The sequence below is a fragment of the Rhinolophus sinicus genome, chromosome 17, assembly GCF_057876585.1.
Source record: "Rhinolophus sinicus isolate RSI-liver-muscle chromosome 17, RSI-T2T, whole genome shotgun sequence".
Lineage (NCBI taxonomy): Eukaryota > Metazoa > Chordata > Mammalia > Chiroptera > Rhinolophidae > Rhinolophus > Rhinolophus sinicus.
The window spans coordinates 10248628-10275365 of NC_142517.1; the positions used below are offsets into that span (position 1 = coordinate 10248628).

At 52.6% G+C, this 26738-nt stretch overlaps 1 protein-coding gene across 2 annotated transcripts; it reads right to left on the reverse strand.

Annotated features, from left to right (window-relative positions):
* Window positions 1-17022: 17022 nt before the first annotated feature.
* On the reverse strand, window positions 17023-20439 carry OLIG2 (oligodendrocyte transcription factor 2). Of its 2 annotated transcripts, none has more exons than XM_019730204.3 (2): window positions 20163-20439; window positions 17023-19407 (listed from the first exon to the last, which is right to left on the reverse strand). In XM_019730204.3, exons 1-2 carry the CDS (start codon window positions 20422-20424, stop codon window positions 18365-18367), a joined length of 1305 nt encoding a protein of 434 aa, XP_019585763.2. In that variant the 5' UTR covers window positions 20425-20439; the 3' UTR covers window positions 17023-18364. The 2 variants fall into 2 exon arrangements, with proteins under 2 accessions (XP_019585763.2, XP_088650150.1); XM_088794024.1 differs by having other exon boundaries at window positions 17038-19407; window positions 20159-20340.
* Window positions 20440-26738: the final 6299 nt, after the last annotated feature.

Below are 26738 nucleotides of genomic sequence, written 5' to 3' on the forward strand. Positions count from 1 at the left end.
TATATTTGAAATATATTAGAATTGATTTAGATCCCTCATTCTCAACCCTTAAAAGAAAACACAACAACAAATGCTGTGTTCACAAAAATGTTTTAAATCCCACAATGGGAGTGGGGCTCAGGGTGGGGGTGAAAGAAGCTCTCGGTGAAGATCGGTTTGTTGATGACCACGCTTGGTATAACTTGCTTTCCAGTTTTTCATGAATGAGTTAGGATCTTAGCGATGGATGTTGTATTTGGCTTAACAGTAACAGAAATGGTTGCGTATACTGCATGGGAGCCAACATGTTTAAGGGTTTTAAGGAGTTTTGAACAAGTTTTACTTGTGTCAGCCTTCCCTTCCCTCACTTTAGTATAACGGGGACCCATAGGGAAACTTTATTTTCTTTAAAGGTGAATCATTTTTGTACATCCAACTGAGGTACTGTATCCCATTTAAGACTCATGTTGCTGCTTTATAAAATGGACTGTGGTTTTGAACAGGGACACATGTCATCTTGGTTTAGGACCTAAGAAACGATTCTTCCTCGCCGTCTACTGTCATGGCCAGCAAGAAACTTGGATGCCGGCCAAGGAAGTGGGGACAGTGAGGAGCCGCATGGCTGGGATGTGGAAAACTGTGACAGCCACCTCAGAGAAACTCTCATTGCCAAGAGCAGCACTGGCCACACCATTTGCGGGGCCCGGTGCAAAATGAAAATGGGGTCCCCTGGTTGAAACATCATTAAGGATTTCAAGATGCTGAGAGCAAAGCATTAAACTGAGTTCAGGGCACTTCTGAGTGGGGGAAGCCTGTTTTACCTCATGGCTCGCACACCCATGAAAAGAGCCTGCCAAGAGCCATTTTTCTGTCCTCAATGGGGAGAAGGCGGAAGAGAATGAGGAGACAAGAAACGATATTAAATCCTGGATTTTTTACAGCCCACGAGCCCAGAGAAGGTACACAGTTGAGATGAAATGAAGTGAAAAATGGACTCCACATTTATTTCGCTCATCCTCACCAGGTGAATGTGAAGACTACGGCAAGACTGGCAACATTGGCAGCTGTGTTTTGAGGACATTTTTGTGCTTTTCTCACTCAAGGTGTAAGACTGTCTTTTTTTTGGTTTGTTTCCCACTCAAGAGTCTATCAGTTCAGAGAACCTCTCTCCTTGTAAAAATTATGCATTTGATGAACCAATCAGAATTCTGGGGAGAGAAATAAAGATGGAGAATTCTTGCCTTCTCCACTGAACAAAAAATAAAAGCCTTGATTAGTAGTTGCCCAGATGTTGAGAGCCCTGGCTGTGGTTGGCTTTTGCCTGGCCGGGCAGTTGGGGTGCCCTTGCTCATGGCTTGTCTGTCTCTTGTTTGCTGTATCCTTATCACACGTACACAGATGAGGCAGCCTCCAAAGCCCTACTTCTTCTGCCATGGACCCTTGCCCACCCCGTACTCTCTGTGGAAAATGACTCCACTTTGGCTCTGCCCATGAGTCAATGTCCATAGGAAAATGGGCTTGTTTTTCTCTGGGCAGGGGAGTTGGAGACCTGTTAGGTTTTTGTTTTGTTTTTTAATTGTGGTAGAAGAAAACACATAACATAAAATTTACCGTCTAAACCATTTTTAAGTGTACAGTTCAGGTGTGTTAACTATATTCATATTGTTGTACAACAGATTGCTAGAACTTTTTCACACTTGTTGGGTTTCTAAGCTCCATCATGACGACCCTACAGGTACCAGACTGCAGACATCCTAAGGAAAAGAAGAGCCCTTAGGGGAGGCAATTAATAAATGTCCTTAAATAGATGAGACACACTATGCTGCGTAACTAAGGCCTCGTTTATGACCAAGCCAATTCTCGAGGCCCCAGACAAAATTTATGATACATTTTTTGTGGCCTTCTGAAATTTGTTCATTTTTGTGGTCTTCTGAAATTTGTTCAAAAGGAGAGAGAGGAACATAAAAAGACTTTTTAGGCACTTGGATTATCTGATTTGTTTCTGTAGGCAACTCTGCATTTGATTTCTAAATCATCTTCTGAACCCATTGTATTGAACCTTAATACTTAGGGGGCCTCAGCAACCTCCCAGCTATCCCGGGGCTTAGTCCAGGGCTTGGTATACAGTAGGTGCCTCATAAGTATTGATGAGTGAATGAGTGACTGGATGGGTTTTCAGAATGAATGAGGAAGAGGAAGGATAAATGAAATCAATGAGTGATCTCTGAACCCCACGTATGCCAGTGGCCTTGTGAAGGGACAGAGGAAAGGACAGACTGTGCACAGGGCCAGGCAGTCAGAAATCCCTGGCCTGGGAGGATTCGCCTTTGGGACGAAAGGAAACAGAAAAGGTGAGCAGCCTAGGGAGGTCTGAGATGGAGGTTGGGGCATCTAGAGAAAAGGGCAGCGTTGTTTAAAGCAGCTGAGAGTTGGTTTGAATGTGAATGATGCCACTTGAGTGCCAGATGAGGAAGGTGGTTAGGCAGGGCTGGCAGGAGCTGCAAAGCCTCATGGGAGGAAGTGTTGCAGGGAGGGCAGAAATTGACAAGAGATCTGGCTTATAGACCCAAAATTATCTGGAGAGAAATTCAGAGGTGGGGGTGGGATGGCATACTAGTATATTATGAGAGAATCAGGGACAGGCATTAGAGCATTTGGGAGCATGAACCTGTTTGTGTTTTGGCTGAAATAGAGCAGGATTGCATGTTTCTACACATCTTTTCAAGAAAATAAAAAAAGAGCCTGGAAGCATTTGCAAGAAATCCTTATGAGGACATCCTGGAGGGAATGAGGTTTGGGCTAAGGAGCAAAGAGAGCACCTCTCACTTATTCAGAGACAGTGTGTCTGCAGCCTCAAGGCAGGAAAAGCAAAACTGTAAGTTCAGCCCATTGTTGTTGTTTTTTTTTTCAAATCATTTCCCTACCTCACTAAGGACAAATGGTCCAATTCCAGGGGTGGAACAAGAAGCTGCTTCTTTTTCTTCTAGATGAGCGTGTGGGTTGTTAACAATGAAGCAACGCACACGGTATGGAAGCTTCGGTGAGCCCCCTTACACCCCTAGGACCCGGTGGGGAGACAGGAGCCAGCCAAGGAGAAGTGTCAGAAGCTCACTTGCTTGCCACTGCAGTGGGGTGTCTGAGCTCACCATTGGTGGAGAAGAATTGGGGGAATGGTTGGCAATTCATCCACGAAATGAACTCACTCTATGGGCCTGTGGGCCAATCGCATCCTTTATCTGGGCCTCAGCTTCTTCATCTTTGAGGTGGGGTCATTGGAGTAGCTCAGTGGCTCAGAATTCCGGAAACAGCCCCTAGAGACCATGACTCATTAGGTTTGAGGTCAAACATCCCTGGCACAGACGTTAAGAACAAACCAACAAACCACCCAGATGGTTTTGATGCACAGCCAGGCTTTAGAGCTGCAACATTAGGGTGCAGGTCTTACTCTGTACGAGTTGACTTTGCTCTTTCCATAGTCAGAAGGATGCCAGAGCTTGCTGAGCAGAATAAACCCAAGGTGGACTAACTTTTAGCACCCCCCAATTCCAGGCTCACATCTGATTCATCTTTCCAGGCCAATTGAAATCCCCATCCCTCTAGGGCTTCCCTACCTTTTGGACCCCTAGTCTGTCCTTTCTCTTTCCATCTCCTAAATCATCCATTATACATCTGTTGTCTCATACGTGTAGAATAACATTATTCGGTGTTATCATCCACCCGTTGTCTCTTTAGCTGGCTTTCTAGAAGGGCATGAACCTCATTGGGAGATCCCTGTCTCCCTCTAGCCCTGACACCATGGTTACGGATTTAAATTGGACGGCTCTCAGGTGGTGCTGGCCAGGTCATCGAGCCATCACGGTATGGCTAATCACTGCTTTGCTTATTGTCAATTCAGCTAAGTTAGCATCTGCTCTTCAATCCTTTCAAGGGGGCATGATATTGTTTATTAACTTTAGTCACCTTCATGCAAATCTCCTCTGCATTTGTACCTTGTGACTTCATTAGCCTGACAGCGAGGGTTAGGTTTGTTCCATGGCTTGTTAAATTTCTCTAATTATATGTATTTTTGGAAACTTTCTGCTTTGATTTGGGAAAGACTCTGTGACATCCACACTCCTGGTAAGAGTCATGCTTTCCTTACCTACCCATTGTTAATTACAATTTCTCATCTCAGAAAAAAAAGGAATTAACACCCGAAATTAGGAACCTACATATGGAGAAAGGCGGAGATAGAGTTGGGAGCATCGGGGGAGGGGGAGGGGACGAGGGCTAGGGGAACAGAGCCATATGTCACACAGAGAAAGCCTGCTTCTACTGTATCACATTTCCTTGTTTTCCAGTCTCATCTCTCTCCTCTGTTATTGTTCTGTAGTCCTTTTAAAAATCACAGTAAATACCAGCTAGAATGTTGACACGATGGGGCAGGAGAACGCCTGCTTGAGAAGGTTTGGAGAGAGAAACATGCTGTATATCATCTTGCAGGTGTCAAAATCTGGTGCCTAACCCTTGCTTTCTAACAGAATTTTCCTGAATTTCTAAGTGAGTCTGCTCACTTATGCATGTCATGCCTCTAAGTAAAGGTTCCGTATTGGCTCTGATAAGGTGGATTCTGGATGTTTATAGTGCAGCTTTAAAAGCAACCAGGGTCTTTCTAACTACAGAAGTGAGGTTTGTTCGGTTTGTGGGCAGCCCTGAAATAGACGTGACTCTTGTATCTGCACCAATGTGTCTATACATAGACTCCCATCACTGTTTTCTTCTCTCACTTTCCCCTTATAAACTCTTAATCACCCAGCAGCGTAAGTCACAGTGGAAATTAGACTCCTACTAAGAAGATTGTAAGCGGGGGATTCTCTTTTTCTCTTGTCAGTGTGTACAATGGACCTTCCGCTGCTCTGAGCAGTCTGTGACTCTTCTTTCTTCTTGCATCCTTTTTCAGGGGAATCGTCATCTGTTGTGCCTTCATTATGCTGTCCCTGAGGATGTTTCAGCCCCTTTCCACTGTCAGGGACTTTAATACTTCCTCCCGAAGTACAATGCTCACCTGATTTCCCCCCTAATCTCTTAAGTCTCCTTCTACCAAATCTTAATACAGTGGTGATTAGATTTCTCTGTATCCATTTTTTCACAACAGTGGATTTTTTTCGAAATATGTTCCATAGGGGCAGTGTCTATGACTGCTTTGAGCAAGTCTTTGGTCAGTACTATTAAAAATAAACATCAGCTGTAGGCAGCATGGTGTCCTGGACGTTACACCCTCCAGTCACCTCTGGAACAGATGAAGGAATTTCGTGGAAGAACTGGTGAAATCTGAATGTGGTTCAGTTACTATCAGTGTAACAATGTTCATGTTTTAATTGTGCCAAATGCTCCAAGGGTACGTAAGACGTTCACCTTAGGGGAAACTGGGAGAAGGGTGTACGTCAGTCTCTACTATCATGACAACCTTTCTGTGAATCTAAAACTATTCAAAAGTAAAAAGTTAACTTTAAAAAAATCAATATTTCTTAAGGAGAAGAAGATTTAGAGGGAACTTGTGTCCTTTTTGATGTGTCAGTGTGGCATCATCGTTATAAGCCTGGGATCTCAAATTCACCTCTGCAACTCACTAGGTGTTTGATCTCTGGGCACCTGGTGCCCTGTTGGTAAAATCACAGTAAAAGTACTCCTTGAGTCAGTACAACTGGAACGAAGCCTGCATACCACAGGAGCCCAATCCGTGTGAACGTTCCTTATTAAAGGTTCACTGAATTCTGTCTACACTGGTGAGTCATTTCATCATGGATTGTCTCTTAATTTTAAACAGTTCTGTGGGGACAGAGCCAGGAGTGCAGTTTCCAGGCTCTCGGCCTCACATGGAACGGTGCTGGCTCAGGGTAGTAAATGGCCATCAACTGTGATTGCATGGCCATCAGCTGTGGCTAGTTGGCCGTCAGCTGTAACCAGTGAGCCACTGGCCACTAATATAACTGCTGTGGCTACGCTGGCAGAAAATGGGGGCTAGCAAGAAGATGGGGGCTGAGCTAGTAAGCAGCGGAGTGAGGGTTGCCGATTGTGTGGCTCCTGTTTCCTGTTTCTCCAACCCAGCCGCCAGCAAGACTATAGTGGTCTCCGTGGGTATTCCTTTTTGGCTTCGCCATATCCTGCGTTCTTATGCGGGGAGCGGGACCAGAGACCCACCTGACACCCTGCATGACAAGTTGCCATGCAAGAAACCAAATGAGTCACATTTTGGGATCTAACTGTCTTGGTTTCAGGCAAAACCACCATATCTTTCACTCCTTTCAGGGTTCAGGGGCAAAGTCCATCACTAATGAGAACTCTAAATAAGAAAGAGATTTAGCATTATTAAAGATTTGGATCAAAATGCATGGCCTTGTGTGGCTTTTTCCTCTCTGCCTTCTTGTCTGAGCTTCCAGACCAGCTCTGGACCATGCCCACCCCCAAACTTCAAATCTAAGCCACTGTCTTGGGGGTCTCTTGGTTATAGCACCTAACCTGTATCCTAACTGATACACCCTTCAATGCCCCTCCCCGAAACCTACTTCTGATCTTGTGGCACAGCCCTGTTAGTCTCCCCTTCCCTCTCTTCCCTGCCTCCCCTGTTCCCTTTCCAGGGAGAATTCACCTGTTCCAAGCCCTTAGGACATCACTTGGTGTTATCAGTGTTACTTTGTAGACCAACCTATGCTAAAGGCTTGCTGTGTGTTCCCTCCCAGGCAATGGGCGTTTTTACAGGGCTATCTGGAAATGGCACACTTGTCCAAGCAATAGCATTAACAAGAGATATGCTGGGTACCATGGACAGCTGGTGGGGAGAGGCTGGGGTACATGCCAGCTTCCCAGAGCTACCCACTGAACACCATGAAACTTAGACCAACTTGGAAGACCAAGTGGCCAGGGTGCACCAGCTTCTCTGTTTCAGAGTCAGAGCATAGGGGTTTATAGTCCTTTTTGTGCATGGGGCTGCATCTCTGCCTCTGTGTGGATCTGGGGTGACATCTCGGAGATGCTGCCTTCCCTGTGCTCTCATTGGGGAGGACTTGCTCTGAGTGAGTCTGGGGACATGAGCAGAAGTGGGCAGGGTTGCCTGGGCAGCTCACCCTAGCTCCGTGTGGGGAAACAGAAAGATGGTGGCTGACCCTCCTGCCCCCTCTTCTAGAACATGTGAACCTCCAGCTGCTGGCCTAACCCAACCTGTCGGAACCTTTGCTTCAAGGCAGGAGTGGGAAGAGCAAAGGAATGGCTTGTGTGGGTTTTCTTCTAATGCAGAGGGAAATAAGGATGGACATTCGAGTAGGCCAGGTGCATCCCACTTAGCTCCATGTTTCCAAAGGAATTTCTCCAGAGCCTCATTTTGTAGTTGCAAGAAAGCTGGGTTTTGTTTTATTTTGGGTTTTTGTTTGTTTGTTTGGGGGACGGGGTTACTTACTCTCCTCAATGATTCACTGAAGTGTGGGGAGGGATAGAAGACAGACTCCTGAGAGGAAAAGGAAGACAAATTAGAATTACGCTCCAAACACCAACTCCTGGGCATAGGAGAAGATCAAAAATGTGAGAAATGCCCCTGAGCTAACATGTTGGAACAATATAGCATGTGTCTCCCTCTCTCTGCCTTTCAATTGTATGAAAATACTTTTCAGTTCTGCAACATGGTTCAAACAAACAAACCATCCCCCAATAATTGTTCCTTTGCTCTCACAGGGTGCCCAGCATGTGCAGAAGGGGCCTGGCCCGCCTCCCCCCTGGACAGCCATCATCTCTCCAAAGAGAAGCAGTGTTTTGAGAACTGGTCAGAACTGGGTAGCAGGCTCTGGGCTCTGCGTCCTGACCCAGGCAGGCGCCGGCCGAGTGTTCTCACAGCCATCTGTTGCAGCCTGTAATGCATGAGCACATTAGCACATGGCCCGCCAGCAGACCCGACATTGTTCTCTGGCTGAGTTAGTTCAGCGGACTTCAACAAAGGGGACAGTTTTGCATTCGGGATAAATACAACCACTGAGGATTTTTCTTTCCTTAGGACGTTTAGTGTTAAGGTTTATGCAGGCTGCCTGAGTTGAAAAGTTACAGCCACCCTCCCACCTCCTCCCCCACCCCCGCCCCCTGCTCTCTTCTCATTCTGTCTGTAACATTGACATGGATGGTTTGTGGGAGCTGCTAATTTGCCAGGAGATATTTTTCCTCTTTCAGAAAAGCTCCCATCAGAAAGATTCATCAAGCTGAATATTTGTCTTTTCCTTCTTTAACCCATGGGCATTGCTTCCCAAAGGATTAGAACAAATTGTCCAACTATGAATCCCTTTCATTTTAAGGTCAGTCTTAGGCCTCAAAGTCTGGATCTTAATTGTGCTCAGAGACTAACCCAAGCCAAGGAAGCAGCGGAGAATGTTGTTACAGAGACAGTAAATTTGTTAAATGTTACTGCGTTAGTAAACTTGTTAAAAGTTACCAGTTTAGTAAAGTTGTTGATCCTAACTGATAATTTCAGAAAACATTTGCCTCCCACCCCAGGACCAATACAAGACCAGCCTCCAAAACTTAGCAGTTTTTTAAAAAGCATTTTTGGGAAGGCAAACAGAGTTCAACAATGCACTTTTGACAGGATCAGCTTTTGCTTGCGTTTTCTTTTGTGAGAGTCCCAGTGAAGCTTCATGTCTCTCCTATTCTGGTTAAAAAGGGGCTGGGTGGCAAAAAGTATCTGTATTCATTCATTCAATGAATGAATATTTATTGAGCATGTACTGTGTGCTGGGCACTGTTCTACGCATATGTTAGTGAACAGGATGAACAAAGATCTCTGCTTCTTGGAGCTTACAGTCCACTGGGAAGACAATAAACAATGAAAGTAATATATTTTTTTTAAAATGGTATGGGGAAAAGAAAAATGGAGCAGGGTAAGGGGATCAAAAGAACCAGGGTAAAGTTGGAGTATTACAAAGAAGGAAGTGAAATTGTTATCTCAATTTACTGAGCCTCCATATTCCTTAAAGAAATGTAAAACACCCTGGAGATAATGGTACCTCCCCTACATTAATGTTCCCCCACTCAAGTTCAATTCCAATTGGAAAAGATCAGTTGCCCACCCCCCTCCCATCAGGGTTGGTGCCAAAGCTCCTAAATGCTAAGAAAGAGCATATTTCTTAACTCTGTTCCTCTGTGTGTTTCCAGCCTGTGCGAGGCAGGAGCTGGGATAACATAATGGTAAATGTGTGTCGAATGAAAGATGGAGATTATAGGAATCTGGATATCGATTTGTACAATTTATGTTGAATCCTCATGATCTAGTTTCGTGTCCATTTCTTAAAACGTGACTCTTAGCTATATAATAATGGATTACAAGTACGTTGCCCATTTCATCACCAGCTCACAATTGATGAGCGTCTGGATGAATATTTACTAAGGGAACAACCCACAAAACCCTACCTGCTTCAGCTAGGCTCTCACTAAGATTCGGCCTCTCTAAGCCCCGAAGGTATAGACTCGTGGGGGTGCTGGTCAAACCCCAGGCCATGTGTTCCAATGGGGTCCTCCACACGGGGTTGTGGCTGGCAGGAAAGGCATTGGGCTTCTTTCTACGAGTGGCAGGGAGGACTTCAGAGTCACGAAAAGTCACAGAGGACTTGGAATGATCCTTGCCAAGCTTTTCACTTTCCAGGTGAGTAGACTGAGGTCCAGAAAGGTCAAGCAGCTTGCCTTAGAACACCCAGCCTGCCCAGAAACCTAGATTTTAAAACTTGTAGCCTAGACCTCTTTTCACCATTGCAAGTCACATGCAAGGACCTGAGGAGTTACTCAGATGTGAAAGAGACTATCAACAGATGAATAGATAAACAAAACGTGGTGCATACATATAATGGAATATTAAAAAGGAAGGAAGTACTGATATATGCCACAGGGTGGATGAACCTCAAAACCATTATGTGAAGTGAAAGAAGACAAAAGGTCTCATATTGTATGATTCCATTTATATGAAATGTCCAGAATAGGTAAATCCATAGAGACTGAAAGCAGATTGGTGGTTACGGAAGGCTGGAGGGTGGGGGAAGAAGGTGTAACTGTTTAGTGGGTACAGGGTTCTACTTTGGGGTGATTAAAAAATGCTTTGGAACTAGATAGAGGTGGTAGGTGCACAATATTGTGAATGCCACTGAAGCATTCACTTTCAAATGTGAATTTCACCTCAAACAAACAGGAAGAAGTGAATGCTGATGGGTTCAACAAAATCGTGGGGGTGATGACAAGCAGATCTGCTGCTGGTAGATGGGGCTGGAGCCCTGATCCTTTCTGGTGGAGGGGATGTTGGGAAGAAGAGAGGCAGGGAGGATAAGCTCCAGGATTGAGGTGGGGAGGAGGGGCCGCTCCTGGCTGTCCAAGTGGCTTTGGTTGAAAAGCTTTCTGAGTTCCCTGCCCCTGTTGCAGCCCTTTGCCAGTGCCTGGGCTGCGCTAAGTTACTTCCTTCCTGTCCTAATGAAGCCTCCCAGTACTCTGATTGTCTCCATTGGCTGCACTGGCCTGAATAGCTTGGGGAGTTCAGAACTGGGGTGACAAGGAGCCCCCAGCCCAACTCCCAGGAGGCCCTGCCACTGTCCCCGCTGTGGCTCCCAGCAGCAATTCTAGAGCAGGAAGAATCCTTCACCTTCCAGCAGACTCCTTGCACTGGGCATCAGAGGAACACAGATAGAGGGACCATAAGGCCTGGCCCTGAGAGGGAGGGTTCTCCCTAGACAGGGGATGAGAACTGTGAGCCTGGACCCTCAGCTTCACAGGCAACTTTTCCTTCAGTTAATTCCTCTCTGATCCTGGCTTCTGCCCTTAAAACCAGACCCATTTCTGGTCTCTATCTGGAGTATGGGTCCTTCCCCACTAAGCAATGCAAAGACTATTCACTGAGGATTGTGTGCCCGGCCCTATACCAGGCACCTGGGGGCATGCAAAGTTGAAAACAGGGGCCTTGCCCTGAATTGGGGAGTTTGGCAACTGGACTCTGGTACAGAGCTCAGGAACACTTCTGGGTCTCACCTGGGTTCCTGAGGCATGCAGGTCCCCTGGGAATGCTACAGTGCAGGTCATGTGACTGAAGGTAATAGGGATCCTGCCTTGTGGGACCTCCCAGAATGTGAGCTGACACCCCAGCAGCCAGGCACACTCTTCTGCCTCATTGGGCATGCCCTTTGTGCCAGGCCCAGAGCTGAGGTTTTCCTTTTCAAACCTGATGCCCTGTGAAGACAGTATTAGCATCGAGCCCATTTTGCAGATAAGGAAGCCAAGGCTCAGAAAGCCAGTGTCTCCTGTTCAAGAGACAGCTGGGGGAGCCTGGCCAAGGCAGCATACCACTCCATACCCAGCTGCCAAGTCACGGCCCCACCGTGCTCGAGCCTGCCCCCATGACTTACATATTCCTGGCTGCTTCTTCGGGGCCCAGGCTTTTATGTGAGGGTCCAGATCTGGCGTTGGCTACACCCAACTGGCGGCTCAGGGCATCCATTCACACTGGAGCCAGGCAGGAGGTGACTCCTAGGATGTTTCATTTCATCCTCAAACGAATACAATTGTCAGGTACTACATTCATTGTTCTATTTACATAAAAGAGACAGAGGCTCTAGCGGGGAGGGGGGGTCTCAAAACCTGTCTCACTCTAGTGTCAAAGTCCAGCTGCCCTGGCTACAAACAAAAATGCCTGCCAGTCTCTAGGGCTCAATATCCCCTCAGTGCTTTTTTTTTTTTTTGAGCCTTACACCTAGCAGGTATGTCTAGATTCAAAGCCACCTAGCATAGTTTCTACTCTGTTGGAGCCGCGCAACTCAGGACAGTTCGGTTTCCAGAACTGTTTACACCGCTGAAGCAGAGGCTGTGAATTCCATGGGCACATACACTGGACACCAAGGGGAGCTGTGTTTACCCACCACACCGTCCTTGCTATCCAGGAACTCCCAGAACCTCTGCTTGGAGTTGGACCAGGGGTCCCAGTACCCCCGGCAGAGCCTGCTCCAGCTACGAACTTCGAAACTAACCTGGCTCCATTTTACAGAGGGGTAAACTAAGGCTCAGAGAGACCACGCCAATCTTGCTCGGCAAGACAAGCTTCTACTGCCAAGAATATGTGAAGATGAAGAGAAAGCGACTTGTTCATGGTCCTGTTTCCCCACTGGCCCTTACCCGGATTCTAGGACCGGGACGTGGAGAACCAAGGTGGGCTCAGGGAGCGGACTGTTTTGGGAGAAGGGCAGAGGGCAGGGAGGCGGCCCGCACCTACTAGGCTTACAAAGATGTGCACCCGGACAGATTCCTAGTTTTCGGGTCAGCCAAGGAAGGGAAAGGTAAACCACACTGCCCTCGACCGGAGAATAGCTGGCTCCCCCGGCCTCCAGGACCCAACAGGCCCCCAGGGGATTCCAGTCCGAGGCGGCTGCTGCGACATTCCAGGCTTGCTAGTGTGCGTGGACCCGTGAGCGCGAACTCGGGTGCGCGAGCCTATGTCCACGAGCGCGGGGTCGGGTGCATGGACCCGCGTTCGAACGCCCAGCATCCACGAACCCAGAGCTCTCTCGTGATGCTGATTGGCCCCCACTCGAACTTGGGCACTTTAGGCGGGTTTTGCATGCCTCCTTCTCCAGGGACCCCCAACCCCTCCCACAACGAGTGGATTCAGAGGCCGTGCGGCTGCCGCGGACTTAAAGGTCCCCGAAGGAAAACTGCGCTGCCCAAGGCAATTGTTTAATTCCGACGCTGGGGGCACCCAGCGGACCCAGCGTCTGCAGAGGCCAGGGGTGCGCGTCCCCAGCTGACCCGGGCCTCGCGTCGGTGCTCACGCGCCTTCTGCCTGCGTGGATCCAGGAAGCAAGGGGCAAAGGGGACACCGGTGCACAGGTCGGCTCGAGTTCTCCCAGCAAGTCCGTTCCTGGAAAGCCGCGATGTGGTGGCCCTAGGACTCCGCAAAAAGACGCGACCTCCAAACCCAGCGCCGCGCTAGATCGTCCGGGTCAACAGCGGCAAACTCAGGGGTTGCAAACCGAAAGCCTGAGGACCAATTGGGCCCACACGCACGTTGTAAAGTGGGACACGATATTCCCTGGGAGGAGAGCGCGTGCTCCTGGCTCGCCAAGCTCTAACTGCTTCCTCCCCTTGTCCTACAGGCCAACCCCGCAGGTGTCGGCCTGGACCCTGCAGGCGTTTTGTTTGCGACTCCTTTCCGAATTACTCCACGGGCTGTGGGCTGCACTGCCCGACAGGGGATGCGGCCCGCGGGCCAGCAGCTCCCCGAGTACCAGCGACAGTCCATCACAGAGCCGCCGGCCAACCTAATAAGGGGCCGTCTCGACTCAACTGCTTACCTGCCCTGGCACTTCCTCTGTGCTCACCGCACGCCCATCCGAGCCGCTAATTGTCAAAGACTTACCAGACTTACCGCACTTACCGGATAGGGGCATCGAGGACAGACCGGGTCCCGGCGTGAAGGGGGAGAGGCTGGGGCGTGGGGGGCCGGCTGGCAGCTCGGGAGCTCCGAAGATTCCCGAGGCGACAGAGCCAGTCTGGAAACTGCTGGGTGCCAGGGGGACCTGGGTATGGGTGGGGTGATCTCCCCGACCTGGACTCCAGAGCCAGACTCGCTGATCACAATAATGCCGCCTCCATTGACTGGCTATGCCTCTGTGCCTCAGTTTCCTCATCTGTAAAATGGAATAATAATAGCACCATTCTCAAAGGGTTACTGCGAGAATTGAATGAATTAACAACAAACGTAAATCTCTCAGCGTGGTGCCTCGTACGGACTAGCCATCAGTAAATGTTGGCGCCTCCTCTTCCAGCCTCCTCCGCGGGTTATTAGTATCCCGAACTCCCCCGAGGCTGCAGCCTGGGGCTGCCTCCTTGCTCAGAGCTCTGCCTCCTCTGTTCTCACTGCAGCTCTCTCTCCCCCGTTATTAACCCGGGGTGGGACATTGCAGCCAAATAGGAAAAATGCAAAAATGGGGAGGTGAGATGTGAGTGAGGGAGTGATCCCCATCTCTGCCCTGCCTAGAATGGCCCTACACTCTGATAGGGAGTGGGGGGCTTAGCCCCAGGGGTCTAGCCTAGGTTAAAGCTGTCTGCAGCCTCCAAACCAAAGAGTGTCATGCTGATCACGCTGTCCCATAGGTCCCTCTGCCAGCGGGGGTGGGAGTGGGGATGCAGTACAGGTTTGCAGAAATAATGCCTGAGGGAACCTGTCATCAGCAAGGTGTCTTGAGACCCTTAGTGTAGGTCCCTTGTTAAAGACTCCATAACCCCTACTGATAAATGAGGCACTTATGTGGGAATTGGGAACTTGGACCAAAGTCTGTAATAAAAGAGTACTTAACATGAGATGTGGGCTTGTACAGGGGGACTCCTTTGCCTTAGATGAACTTCCAGGGTCATCAAGGTGTTTACTTAATAGAGGAAGTCCAGATAGTTGCTATGTGGGTTCTGCCCTAAAGGGAGGCAGACAGGAGGAATTGCTCCAGCACTGAGAATGTCTGGGGGTTTTAAAACACAATGCAGCGGCCCCTGAGCTCTTCATTGATTTCGGTCTGGGGATGAGCGCAGATCCTGCCGGCAGGGCTGCCCCAGCCCCAGATTGTCATTTATATCCCTGGTACCTAGGTCTTGCTACACCACACGGCCTCACGATCAGTGTGACATCTCCAGGTCTCAGCAACATGTCCACCGTCGGAGATGCACCTTAGGTCTGAAGGTTTGCTTAGCCCCTCCGCTCACTGCCTGTTCTGGAAGGTGGAGTTCCCACCGTGGCACCCCAGAGACTCTGGCCCATCCTCCAACACTGAGTTCAGGCAACCGTCATTTCTCTGTGACTCCTGCCCTGTAAGGGAGTCAGGAGCCCGAGGGCAGTGCTTTGAAGCCGGTCGCCTTAGAGGAGGCAACGCTCTCAAAGCAGAGTCAGCCATACTATAGGGTGGGGTGGGGCTGGGGATAATCTCAGAGACCTTGGGGTCTAGTGACATAAGTCCCCGGGCTCGCAGCTGAGAGCTGGGGATCCGCGAGGGTCACGTGGGGGTGGGGAAGCTGTATCCCAGCGCAGGCGAGACCCTCAGGGACTAACGCTCCCACCCAGTGCCTTGCAGACTACCCCGAGCCTGGGACTGTTTCTCTGCCTTCCTTTGGCTTCCCCTTTCTCTGTGGGGGGCCCGCCCCCAATTTACAACCCTGGAAAGTCCAAGTGGTTGCATACGGTCTTCTCCCGCTCCACCCCGCAGCTCAGTCGCGGGCCTGCGCCCTCCACCCCGCCCCCTGGCCCCACACCAGTCAGGGCCACCCTCTGCGAGGCGCCACCTGCCCTGGGAGGCCTCGTGTGCGCCTGTGTGTGCCTTCTCCGCGTCCGAGGACGCTAAGCTCTCACACGTGGTGGCCGAGATTCCTGGCTGGGCTCGCAGTTTAGGCGGGCGGCTCCGGGGAGGGCCCGGAGCCTGGTTGGATCTGGCCCCTCTTTCCTTGGAGGCCGGGGTCTATCCTGGCTGGCTGCTGGCCGCCGGCGAAGAGCTTGGGTGTGGGGGTGGGAGGAAGACTTGATTTATTTGCTTTCAACAATCGCCCCTCTACGGAAACACCACGTAAACCCCGGGCTTGCCCTGGGTGAAGGAAGCAGTGACTTCACCCCCACCCCCACCCTGCCGGGTTCTCAGCTCCCACCCATTTGAATTCCAGCCTCTTCACATCCCTCTGTGTCTGCAACTGGAGCTGGACCCAGTTTTGTATTCTTAGCAAGTTTCGTTTCAAATGGGATTTTGGAATAAAACTGCTAGATCCTGCCCTACCCTTTTCTAGGATACACGTGGTGCTGCTCAGGTCCCTGGCCCCTCATCTCCTCTGGCCAGCCGCTGTGTCTCTTCCAGGCTTGAGTGAAAAGCGAAGTCGTACAAGGCGTACAGCACGCAATCTCTGGATACCGGTTGCTCTGGCCAGCAGCCCGAGTTTACCTGCTGGAGTACCCGAAAGCACCTGTCCCCGAGCTGGGGAATTGAGCCACCCTCAGTCATGGTCAAGGGGAGTCATCACGGGCCTGGCTCAGGAGCCAGCCTCAAGAAATGGGGTTGCAACCAAGGAAACCTTCTCCACCGCCAGGTGCCCCAGGTGCAGGGACCTTCTGCTGGTGGCCACCGAAGATGTCATCCAAAGATTTGGTCTATGAAAGGGCCGAGGACCGGGAGACCGGTCCACTGAGTTCCGTGCTTTCAAGGGCAGGCATTCTCCAGCCAGCCACAGGCTGAGACACAGCAACGCGGTCCGCCCTCCTCCTTGACCGGAAAGGTCGAAGCTTTTTTATTTCTAGCTAGAGTCACTGAAAAGCCAAGTCCCAAATTTGTATTGCAGTTATGGATTGTGAGGAACCAGGGACCGGGAGAAAACAGAGGTGGCCCCGGGGAAGAGCTCTCATGAGAGTATAGCTCCACTAGCCGTTCCCAGCACCTGCCTCTGCAGTTCAAGGCCAGGGTGGGCGCTGAGGGAGGGTTGTGCATAGCTTGGGGAAAGGAGCGAAGGGCGAGCGGATCCCGCGCTAAACGCTCAGGCAGCGCTTTGCCGAAAACGCAGCGGCACTGAGGGCCCGGGACCCCACGAGGCTGGTCTGCAGCTGAAGCCTAGGACAGCCGCCTGAACAGGATGGAGTCTGGCAGCCTCCTGTGATCAGAGGGAAGATAAAATCCCGGCAAGGCAGGAGACCTGAGCCCCGGGCCACCCCGCCCAAAGCACGGCCCTCGTTCCCAAGGCCCAAAGTTCTGCGCGAAGGGAGGGAAATTTTCCTTTTCTACTAACTCAGTCCTCAAACGAAGGGGAAAAGAGTCCCGGATTAGCCGTCAGAAAATAAAAATAAGAACACATGAGTTGTGAGAGACACCTGGAGGATGTGTGTGGGGGGAGGGGTGACAAGAGAAGGAAAACAGGTAAACAGCTCCCTCACCCAGCGCGAAACCAGCGGAAAGGCCCCCAAATCCAGTCCCAACTGACAGAGCCCTTCATCCCCTGCGCCCTCAGACACCCGTACCTTCTCCCACCCACACAGCTGGAAAACACTCGACTTACTTTAAATTTTATTTAAAATCTGAACACTCGATCATTTATTTCGTTTTGCAACCAAACAAGTAATAAATATTATTTAGCACTTTTTTTCTTTTTACAAAAATAAAACAGATGATACACTCTCTGCGAGGGGCAGCGATCAGAGGAGAGATGTTATGTGGCGGACGCTGTGAAGCCCAATTACAACGCTGGCAGCGCCGAGGCGGTTTGCGCGGACGCAGGAAGCACGTGGAGGAGTTTGTCATTTGTGTTAAACGTGGCAAAAAGAAACCAACATAGAGGAAACCCGGCTTAGACTCGGGTAGGGCTGGCAGTCACGTGAGCATACAGCTTAGCAGCACGCACTTACCTCATCATTGATATTATATTTACACACCCAAGAAAGAAAAAATGAAAAAGCCAACAGAACCCCCAAATAACCAAACTATATTCACAGCAACAGCCTCCGAGTTCTGTCAAACTCTCAGGTATCAACCACCACAAGTGCCCCAGTCGGGTACGGAACCCAACCACTTTGTGCTCGGAGACGAAAGGAATGGGGTGGGAGGGGGGATTCTATTTTAAAATAACTGAAAACACCCGCTCCTCAAATCGACAGTTTTAGGTTGTTCCGATCCACAGGTGGTTCTATACTGACCGTTTATAAAGTTAGTTTGTATTGTTGACAACGGGACGTGGACAGATTTAAAAACCACAAACCTTAAACCAGTGAGACAAGGAGGACTGGCAACGGCTGTCAAACGGTGGTGGGTTTACCAGATACTGAGACTGGATACGACTGAAGTGCTTCTGGTACCGAATGTCAGTTTCCAACTATCCCCTAGTCCCCGGCCCAGGGCCAGAGACGACCCTTGACCGCGAGGCCTGAACCCCACGGCCGCTCCGGGAGTGCTGCTCCCCGGAGTCCTACCCGCCAAGAAAGGAGGAAGGAGAGTAAGTCCCCAACGCTCCCCTCCCTCCCCATTGCCCCGTGAAACGAAGTGCAGCCCAGGCCGAGTGAGGCCGTGTTCCCCGGGAAATCAGTTTTTTGAATCGTCTCTTTTGGGGGGAGAGGAGGGATTGAGGAAGGAAGGGGTGCACATAGCGGTGCCCTCTTATAAAACGGTGTCTACGGGCCAGCGCCGTTTAGAGAGGGCTAAAACCAGGTCGCTCCACTCACACCCTACAGTTTAGTGCGCGCCCCCGGGAGGTGCTGGAGCACCTCGCCCCCCACCCTCAGCCCAAGGTCTTGAGCTTCTCCTCGGAACTGAGCTCCCAGGCCCCAGCTTCGGCCAGTCCTCGCTTCCCCTCCGCCTCCCGACCTCCCGCTCGTCAGAACGCTCCGGCGCGGGCCGGCTCACTTGGCGTCAGAGGTGAGGCGCGGCAAGCTGCCGGCGCCCATGGCCGACACGTGGTGGTGCGGCGGTGGCACCTGGCACATGCTACAGGGGCAGGGCATGCCGCCCCAGTGCTGGAAGCCGCCGCTGCCCCCGCTGCCGCCGCCCCCGCCACCCAGCGGGGCCGCCGCGGCTGCCGACGGAGATTTCAGCAGGCCGTGCGGGGGCCGAATGGAGCCGACTGACGACAACCCGGAGCCGGGCAGGGAGGCGCTGGACACCGCGGCGGCGGCTGCAGCAGCGGCGGCGGCCGCGGCCGCGGGAGGCAGGATGGGATGGTGCACCGCGGGATGGTGCGCGGCGTGGGCGGCGGCCGCGGGGTGCGCCGTGGCGGCGGGCAGGGGCGCTGAGTGCGCCAGGCCGCCGCAGGCTGACGGGTGGAAGCCCGCGTGGTGGCCGCCGTAGATCTCGCTCACCAGTCGCTTCATCTCCTCCAGTGAGTTGGTGAGCATGAGAATGTAGTTGCGCGCCAGCAGCAGCGTGGCGATCTTGGAGAGCTTGCGCACCGACGGGCCGTGAGCGTAAGGCATGACCTCGCGCAGCCCGTCCATGGCGATGTTGAGGTCATGCATGCGCTTGCGCTCGCGGCTGTTGATCTTCAGGCGTAGCTGCTGCAGCTCCGGCTCCGTCATCTGCTTCTTGTCCTTCTTGGTGGACGACGCAGCCGCCGACGACGTGGACGACGACGTGCTGGACGAGGACGACTTGAAGCCGCCGCCGCCCAGCTTGTCCCCGGGGTGCACGCCCGCAGCGCCCATGGCGCCGCGCAGCTCGGCGCTCAGCTCTGGCGGGCAGTCGCTCGGCGTGGACGAGGACACCGTGCCCCCTGTGAAGCCGCTGCCGCCGCTGCCCTTGCTCCGGGCCGGCAGAAAAAGGTCATCGGGCTCTGGCGACGACGGGCGGCTGGACACCAGGCTGGCGTCCGAGTCCATGGCCCCAGGGATAGTCGCAGCTTTCGCACGGTCCTCCCTCCCTCGGCCTTCAGAGCTTCCACGCACACCCCCTGAGGAGAGGAGAAGAAACAGGAGAAAGATAGAGACCGAGATCGCAGCACTAAGTAATGAGAGAGAGAAGCTGCTCTCGCTTGCACCGCAGCGGCGGGGTCCAGGAGCGGGGAGGGGAGTGGTCGCTTCGTGTCCACCTCGATCTCTCTGGCCTTCCTTCCAGGCGCACGCAGGTACGCATAAGAAGCCTGTTTCTTTCCCTCCCCACAACCTCCTCTCCGCTCTCATCCACAGGTTGTTTTATTCAGGGAACGGTGGACGTCCCTCAGTGAGGGTGGCATTCTAGAGGTTTTATGCCTTCAGTTAGGAATGAGGAGGCTGGATCTCCAGGGCTGGAATAAACGAGTGGCAAGTGAGAGTTTTTCTTTGGGGAAGGTGAGATCTAAATAGAGAAGTATTTATTTAGTTCCTCAAACACATCCATCTTATCTCCATCGACACCGCGAGTAAACACACGCACCCAGCGCCCGCGCGGGGCCCAGATTCCATGCGCTGCGCCCGGGGGCCGCGGGGAGCTCGCCAGCTGACTGTGACTTGGGCAGAAGGAGCTGTGGTCGCCCCGACTTCTCGCTTTGGGGAGAAAGGGATGCTGCGGTGAGTGTGACGTGGGTCAGAACCTCGAAACCACTCAGAACTGGCAGGTAGGGGCGGGATCAGGGTCCCCTCTATTGGAAGTTCCTGGGTCGTGGCCGAGTTGAGGGGCATCTGTCCCTGGGATATAACACTGGGGCTGCTGGGAGGCGGGGACACTTACTGTGGAGGCAATTAGAGGAGCTCGTTCCCAAAAGCCGCAGTGGAGAACCTGGCTCCCGGCGCTGAGGTCGCGTCGGTCTATAATAAGCATCCGCACCTTTCCGGGCTCGGCTGGTTTTTATAGCCCGGTGGCGGCGGCGACCGCGGTGGCGGTGGCCACGGCGGGGGCGGGGAACAATGTGCGGGTCTAGGAGGGGCCTCCGCGCCAATGAACGGAGCCCGCGGCGGGGGGCGGGGAGGGGGTGCTGGGAAGCTGATGTCATCCGGGCTAATTCCGCTCAATGAAGCTCGCGGGTCCCGGCACACGCCTCCTCCAGCGTACAGCCAATGGGCGTCCGCGGCCGGAAGATTCTTGGGGAGGGACTGGAAGAGGGACCGCGGGGGAAGCGTGAGAGGAGCGGGGGGGAGGAGCGCGGGCTCACCCGGGAAGCACAGAGGGCCGGTCGCGGTTGGGACCGCGGGAGAGAGGGAAAATTGTCAAATTTGTGTAAAAATACATAGTCAGGCTGGGGGATGGGGTGGGCTGGGAGCGCTGCAGACAACCTAAGCTGACATCCGACGCGGTCAGATCTTTTGGGATGCGCGCGGGTAATCTTGGCGACTCAGGAGCTGGGGCTGGAGTCTCCTCCCTTGCTTTCTCTTTCTCTCTGGGTTCTGCGGCCGCTTGTGCCCATCATTTGATGCGTTTCACCATCACGTCGGCATTTGGGGCCCCCAATGTAAACGATGACATGTACAAATTGCCTACTTTCTCCGCACTCTGGGCTCTGGTATAGAAGGTGGCCGCTGCCGTAGCTCCGCGGGCGGCCGGTAGCGCCCCCACCTGGGGGCAGGGCCTTGCCAGGCAGAAGCCGTGGAAAGAAGGAAGGGAGCGACTCCAGAACTGTTTTGAAGACATCAAAACCCTTCATAAAGTTGGGGATGGTGTAGACCCAGGGAAGAATTCTTTCCGCACAGTAATCGCGCTAATAAGGGGCAGAGTCCAATCCAGAGTTAATCAATCCCTTACCCCTTATTTATTTACAGGGGAGCCCGATGAGAGTATTTTCCGCATCATTTTTGTGGTGGTCAGCACGACACGGGGTATGGGGCAACGTTAGTCTGCAGAAAGACTGCTTAGGCCTGGACAAAGACTTCACGTTGTGCCAGACAGCGAGATCCAACCACTCGTGGCCGCGTTCGTACACGTTTTTCCCAGACCCGGAAACCCTTGACCAGCAGGAATTAAATCCGGCCTAGAGAAGCGCCTGCGGTAGTTCAGAGGTACTGACACGCCTACCCATTTTAGAGATGGGAAAATCGAGAGAGGGTGTCTGCAGCAAGTCTTCAGAAAAACTTGTTAACCCTTTACAGAGCAGCCCTGCCTGGCTGGACCGCAGACCGCATCGTTGGTGGGTCCTTACAGCAGAGGCGGCCGCGGGTCTCTAACTTTTTCCCTGAGCTGAATCTCTCACATCCATAAACTTCGAGTACAGAAATTTGTTTCTGCAGATCTCAGGACCCTAGGCCTTGGTACTGCATACTCAGAAATATACCCCAGCCCTCTCTGTGTCCTCTAGTTACTTCCGATATTTGGGAACTTTTAATTTGCATGTACGGCTTAAAAACAAGCAGATAAATAAACTTAGTAAGCAATTCGCCTACAAGTTAGCAAAGTTACAAGATAAGCAAATACAAAAAGAAACCCACAATATTGTTCCTAATTCCCTGGAAAGTTTATGGCAGAAAGCCCAGTGGGCTCTCTCCCTCGCCCCAATCTCGTGCCTTCTGGAGCATTATTTTTCTAATCCGCGTGTTTCCCAGCTGGCTCTGCAGCCATCCGTTAAATATGTATTTAAAACATGAAGAACTGAAGCGTGGAGATATGTCGTCCAACGGTTTTGGAGGATGACCCATAACCGTTCAATTAGGAGAATCTGTCACAGTGAAGAACACAGGGAGGGGGATGGGCATACGGAAAGGCTCGGTTACTTGAGGATCATTCCTTTGGGCCTCCTGGGCCACCGGCAATGAGGACAATCGTGGGGGTGTGAGCACTGGGCTACCAGCCTGGGCGTGGACTTGTGTGCACGCCAGTGTATCTAATAAACACCAGCAGGCACAGCGAGCGCGCGCCTGGGTTGCAGCCGCTGAGGTTAGTCCAGCAGCCGGTGGCACGTGTCCCGGAGCCCGAATTCCTTCTTGTGTTACTTGCAACCGGTGAGGGTTCTGCATTCGGCGATCCGCCGGAGGGCGCGGTCTCAGGTTCTTTAAGCGTTTGCTCCAGTGACTGGAATTGGAAATAGGGGTGAAGACTGAGGGGGCTGCTCTGGTACAGAGCTAGTTTAGAGCCTGGGAAGGCAGAGTCCGGAGGCTGCAGAGTGGCTTACTCGCCAGGTTCCCGCGAGGACAGCCATAAGGACAATCCAGGCGCCAGCCCCGCGCTACCGAGCGGAGGCAGCAGTGGTGGCTATTCTGGGGTTGTGCACTAGGACCTCACGGTCCTCACTCCCCTCGCCCGGACCTCGGTCTGGCAACTCTGGACTGCAGTCTCCTCCTCCAGGCAGCCTCCCCCAACATCCTCCTACCGCCAGAGTTGTTCGGGAAGTGGGAGCGGACTGTGTCCCCCTGGGTTCCTTTAGCTCAGGGACACATGGGTTGCTGGACACAGCTCGCTGTGTCCCCGAGTTCTCCTACCCCCTCTAGGAATAATCGGAAACTAGAGCCGGGCCACTGGCGCTTGCCCTTGCGTCCTGGAGGGGTCCCGGCACTTGTTCAGTTCTTGCGCCCGGCGCCTGGTGTCCACATCCTGGAAGGGCCCCCGGCACCGCCGTTCCCACCCGAGCGCGCAGCTGGGCCGCAGCCCTTTGCCGCGAAATGGAGCGCTCACTTGCGGAGGCTAATCGGCCCTGCTCCGGGAGTTCCTGGCTGGCTCAGGCTTCCTGGAGCTGTCGGCCTCCTCCGTCAAAACGGAAGACGTGTTTTTCCCTCTCCTTTGTGTTTCCCTCCCACAAAAGGCCGGGTGCGTGTCGCGGCCCGCCTGTGCTCAGCCGCCTGGCAGCCCGGGAGGAACTTGTGCCAAAAGGACGGGGGCCGGCTAGCGCGGGGCTATAAGGGCGCAGACCTCCCATTGCTTCCCGGGTTCCTCCCCGGCCCTTCTTTTCCGTTCTTGCCTTTCCTTTCCCCGAGTTCCTGCGCACATTCAGGCAGCGTCTCGGCCCGGCTGCCAACTAGAGCGGCGTCCTTGCCCAGGGCGGGCCAGGGCTGGAGGTGGGAGGCGAGGCTCTTGGCACCAGAAAAGAAAGAAAAGAAAAAAGCATTTCAGCCATTGCTCCTAGTCCGGAAACCAGAAGGAATGCGGAATGACCCCTTTTGGCGCCGAAACGATAAGACCCCCTCCGAAGGCAGAATTCTGCAAACAAATGACATCTGTCTCCCTTAAGAGACTCAGGTCCGGGAGTCGTCCACTGTCATCCCAACGTCCGGGGGCCCCAGCGCCAAGCACAGTGGAAATTGCTAGGTGAATACTTCTGAACGCACACACGTGCAAATGTGCACGTGGGCTGGCGTGAAACGTGACTGTTAAATACATGTAAATGTGGACAAAGGTGCGTATTTATTCGGTGTACACAATCAACCAATAGGTCTATAAACTAAAATGCTGGACCTATGGAGCTTTAGAAAGATGGGTAGCGAGCAACAGGTCCATCTAAGGACAAATGTGACCACTTAAAGGCGACCTATGCTGTGCCAGGCACTTAGTGGGTCATGACAGACTTCGTCTCATTTCATCTCTCAGTGACCCTCAGAGGGAGAGATTACATACACGAATGTCACTAGGGGGAAACTGACACAGAGAGGTGTGGACATTTGCCCAAGGTCCAGGGAGCAGAGTCGCAGGTCCAGGAAGGCAGCAGGTGGTGAGGGAGGCAGGCTGTGGGCATCAAGGTATCTTAGTTGTCTTTCTCAGCCTCAGATTCTCCTTCCTAAAATGGATTTCTAGAAGCTACCTGTAACCTCTAAGGGTGTGTCTGCTACGAGATTCCAAAGAGGGTGGGGAGGTGGAATAACATCCTCCCCTTGCAGTTCCTCTATTCTGCCAATACTCAAGGGTTTGCATAACTGTGAAGTGCTGAGAATCGAGCACCCCCCTGCTCTGGCCTGGCTTGGGCTTGGGTGTCAGGAGAGCCTGGGCCCGCGGAAAATCCTGGAGGAACACTCAGGAGCTTGCGGGGAGGGGGTGCTGCATGGGAAAGCTAAGAGGAAACAATAAACAAAAAAGCAGCCAAGCAAACCCCCCAAACTAATAGCCCTTTCCTCCCAGTCAACCCTTCCCTCTGGATCACCCCCTCATTCTGGTAAAACCACCATGACTGCCACCTGCCCCTAAGAATCTGCACCGTTGAAGTTAACCGAACCCCCCCCTCCCAAGTTTGGTGTGGAATGAAGTTGGGATAGGACTGGGGAGGGGACGGGGAACTAACTTTTATGACTCTCAGCTTATAAACCTTTATAGGAAAGGCACGTTGGTTCCATTTTACAGATGAAGATACTGAAGACTGGAGGGTTCAGCCTCCAGCCACCAGATCCCAAGTCCCACGGGACTTGTGGCTCTGTCCTACACCTCCATCTGCCCCCATCCTGTCTATGAAACACAAGGCACGCCCCTTTCTTCTTCAAGATTAATCTGGAGTGTGGGGGATCAGGGTGAACAATCTGGGGAGCACCGGTGAGGGTGCCGGTGGTCGGGTGGGGGCCTAGCGTGGTACGGACATGGGACCAGGGAACCCCGACCGAGTCTAAGGCTAAGAGCCTCGGGAAGAGGAAGCAGCGGGCTTCTGAGAGGGACTCTTCTAGACTACAGGTGACAGCTCTGCGCCTCAGGCTTCTCCGAGACAGCAGGTCCCTGCACTCTCCGACTCCTCGCACTGCGCGCCGCTGCGGGGTGGACGCGCCGGACCTGAGATGGGCTCAGGCCGCTGCCCGTGGGCTTCGGGCCTCGCCGAGCCACGGCGGGAAGGGAAAGGAGTGCGCGGCGAGAGAAGCCACCGGGCCCCGACCACCGGGCGATGGAGCGGCCAAGGACCGGGTAGGGCCGAACGTGCAGCCGGCGCGGGATTCCCAGCCACGTCTCCCGCCAGAGCCCCTAGCCGCCCACTGCGTTTGTGTGCAGCGGGAAGCTGGGACCCCGCGCGTGGGTGTGGGGCTGCCCGCCGGCGTCGCAAACTGGTCACCACGCAGGACCCGCGGACAGCAACTTCTGCCCAATGGGGACGAGCGGCAGAACTCTGGGCGCCCAACACTGGGCGCTCGGCCTCAGTCTTGGGTTTGAATAAATGGATGGGAAAGACAAACGCTCCTTCCCTTTCCGCTCTCTTCTTCTCGCTTCTGTGGGTCTTCAGCCCTCCCTTCTCCTTCTTTCTTATTCCTCTCCAATGCATCCATCTGAATTTGTGATTTCCCCTCGTTATTGAAATAGCACATGCCGGCTGGAGAGAGCCAAGAACCTCAGGTGGACCCCCAACGCGCCCGCCTCTCTCCAGACACTTGGGGTCTCAGGACCCACAGCACCAACACTGGCATTATGTGGTAGCTCCTTAGAAATACAGATTCTCAGGTCCATCCAGACTGAGTGAAACTGAGTCTGAATTAACCAAGGTGCCCAGGTGACTGGTGGGCACATCTGGGTTGGAAAAGTACTGCTCCAGATCTTTAGGGCAGGTCCTCAGGTATGCTCCTCTCCCCAAGGTTCTCGTGTCTTCCAGTTCCAGACATAGACCCTTCTGAGGGCTGACAAGGCTATTTTCGGGACTCCACCACCCCTCTCCAGCCATTTGAATAGCGCTTGCTCCCATCCTTTTGACCATCTGTTAAATAAAATTCAATAAGCATTCAAAGAAGGGACAACTTTGAAATACAGAAAACAAGTCACTAGTAGTCCATCCTTCCTCCTCTCCACCAAGTTACTGTCAAGATTTTGGTGAAGGCCTTCCAGACGGTAGATAGGCTTTGTAATCTGCTTCTTTCATTTCTTAACGTCTCTTGGACGTTTTCCCACATTCACACGCGATCTACCTGACCCCTTTTACCATTATAGGGCTGCACTGTTTGGATCCTCCCCTCCTTTGCCTGTGTAGTCCCGAAAAGCAGGTCAGAGCCGGAATCTCTGAAAAATGTTTCCACTGTGTGTGCCCTGTGGTGGGAGGACCAGGTGGTCAGGTCTCCTGGCTAACAAGTCAAGGAAGATGCCCCCTCCTGGCCCCAATGGGGCTCTCTGCCAGGAGCTGGCTCGCCTTTGAGGAGTTGCTCCCTTCAGGCAGGTGGAGTGAGAAGAACTGGTTCTCACTTTGCCTAGAGATGTGCAGGGAGGGAAGGGGGGAAGCTTAGTCCACCCGTCTGTGACTTGGATAGGCTCAAAGGAGAATGTTGCTTGTGTGAGCAGAGCTTGCCTAGGCTGGGACTGTGGCCAGGGCAGAACTCGAGTTCTGTGATGTTGGAACATGCAGGCGTTTTAGACATTCAATTTCTTTTCTCTTTTCCCCACTTCCAACAAAAAGATCATACACTTCTCGGTTGACTCTAAGGGTACGTCTAAGCA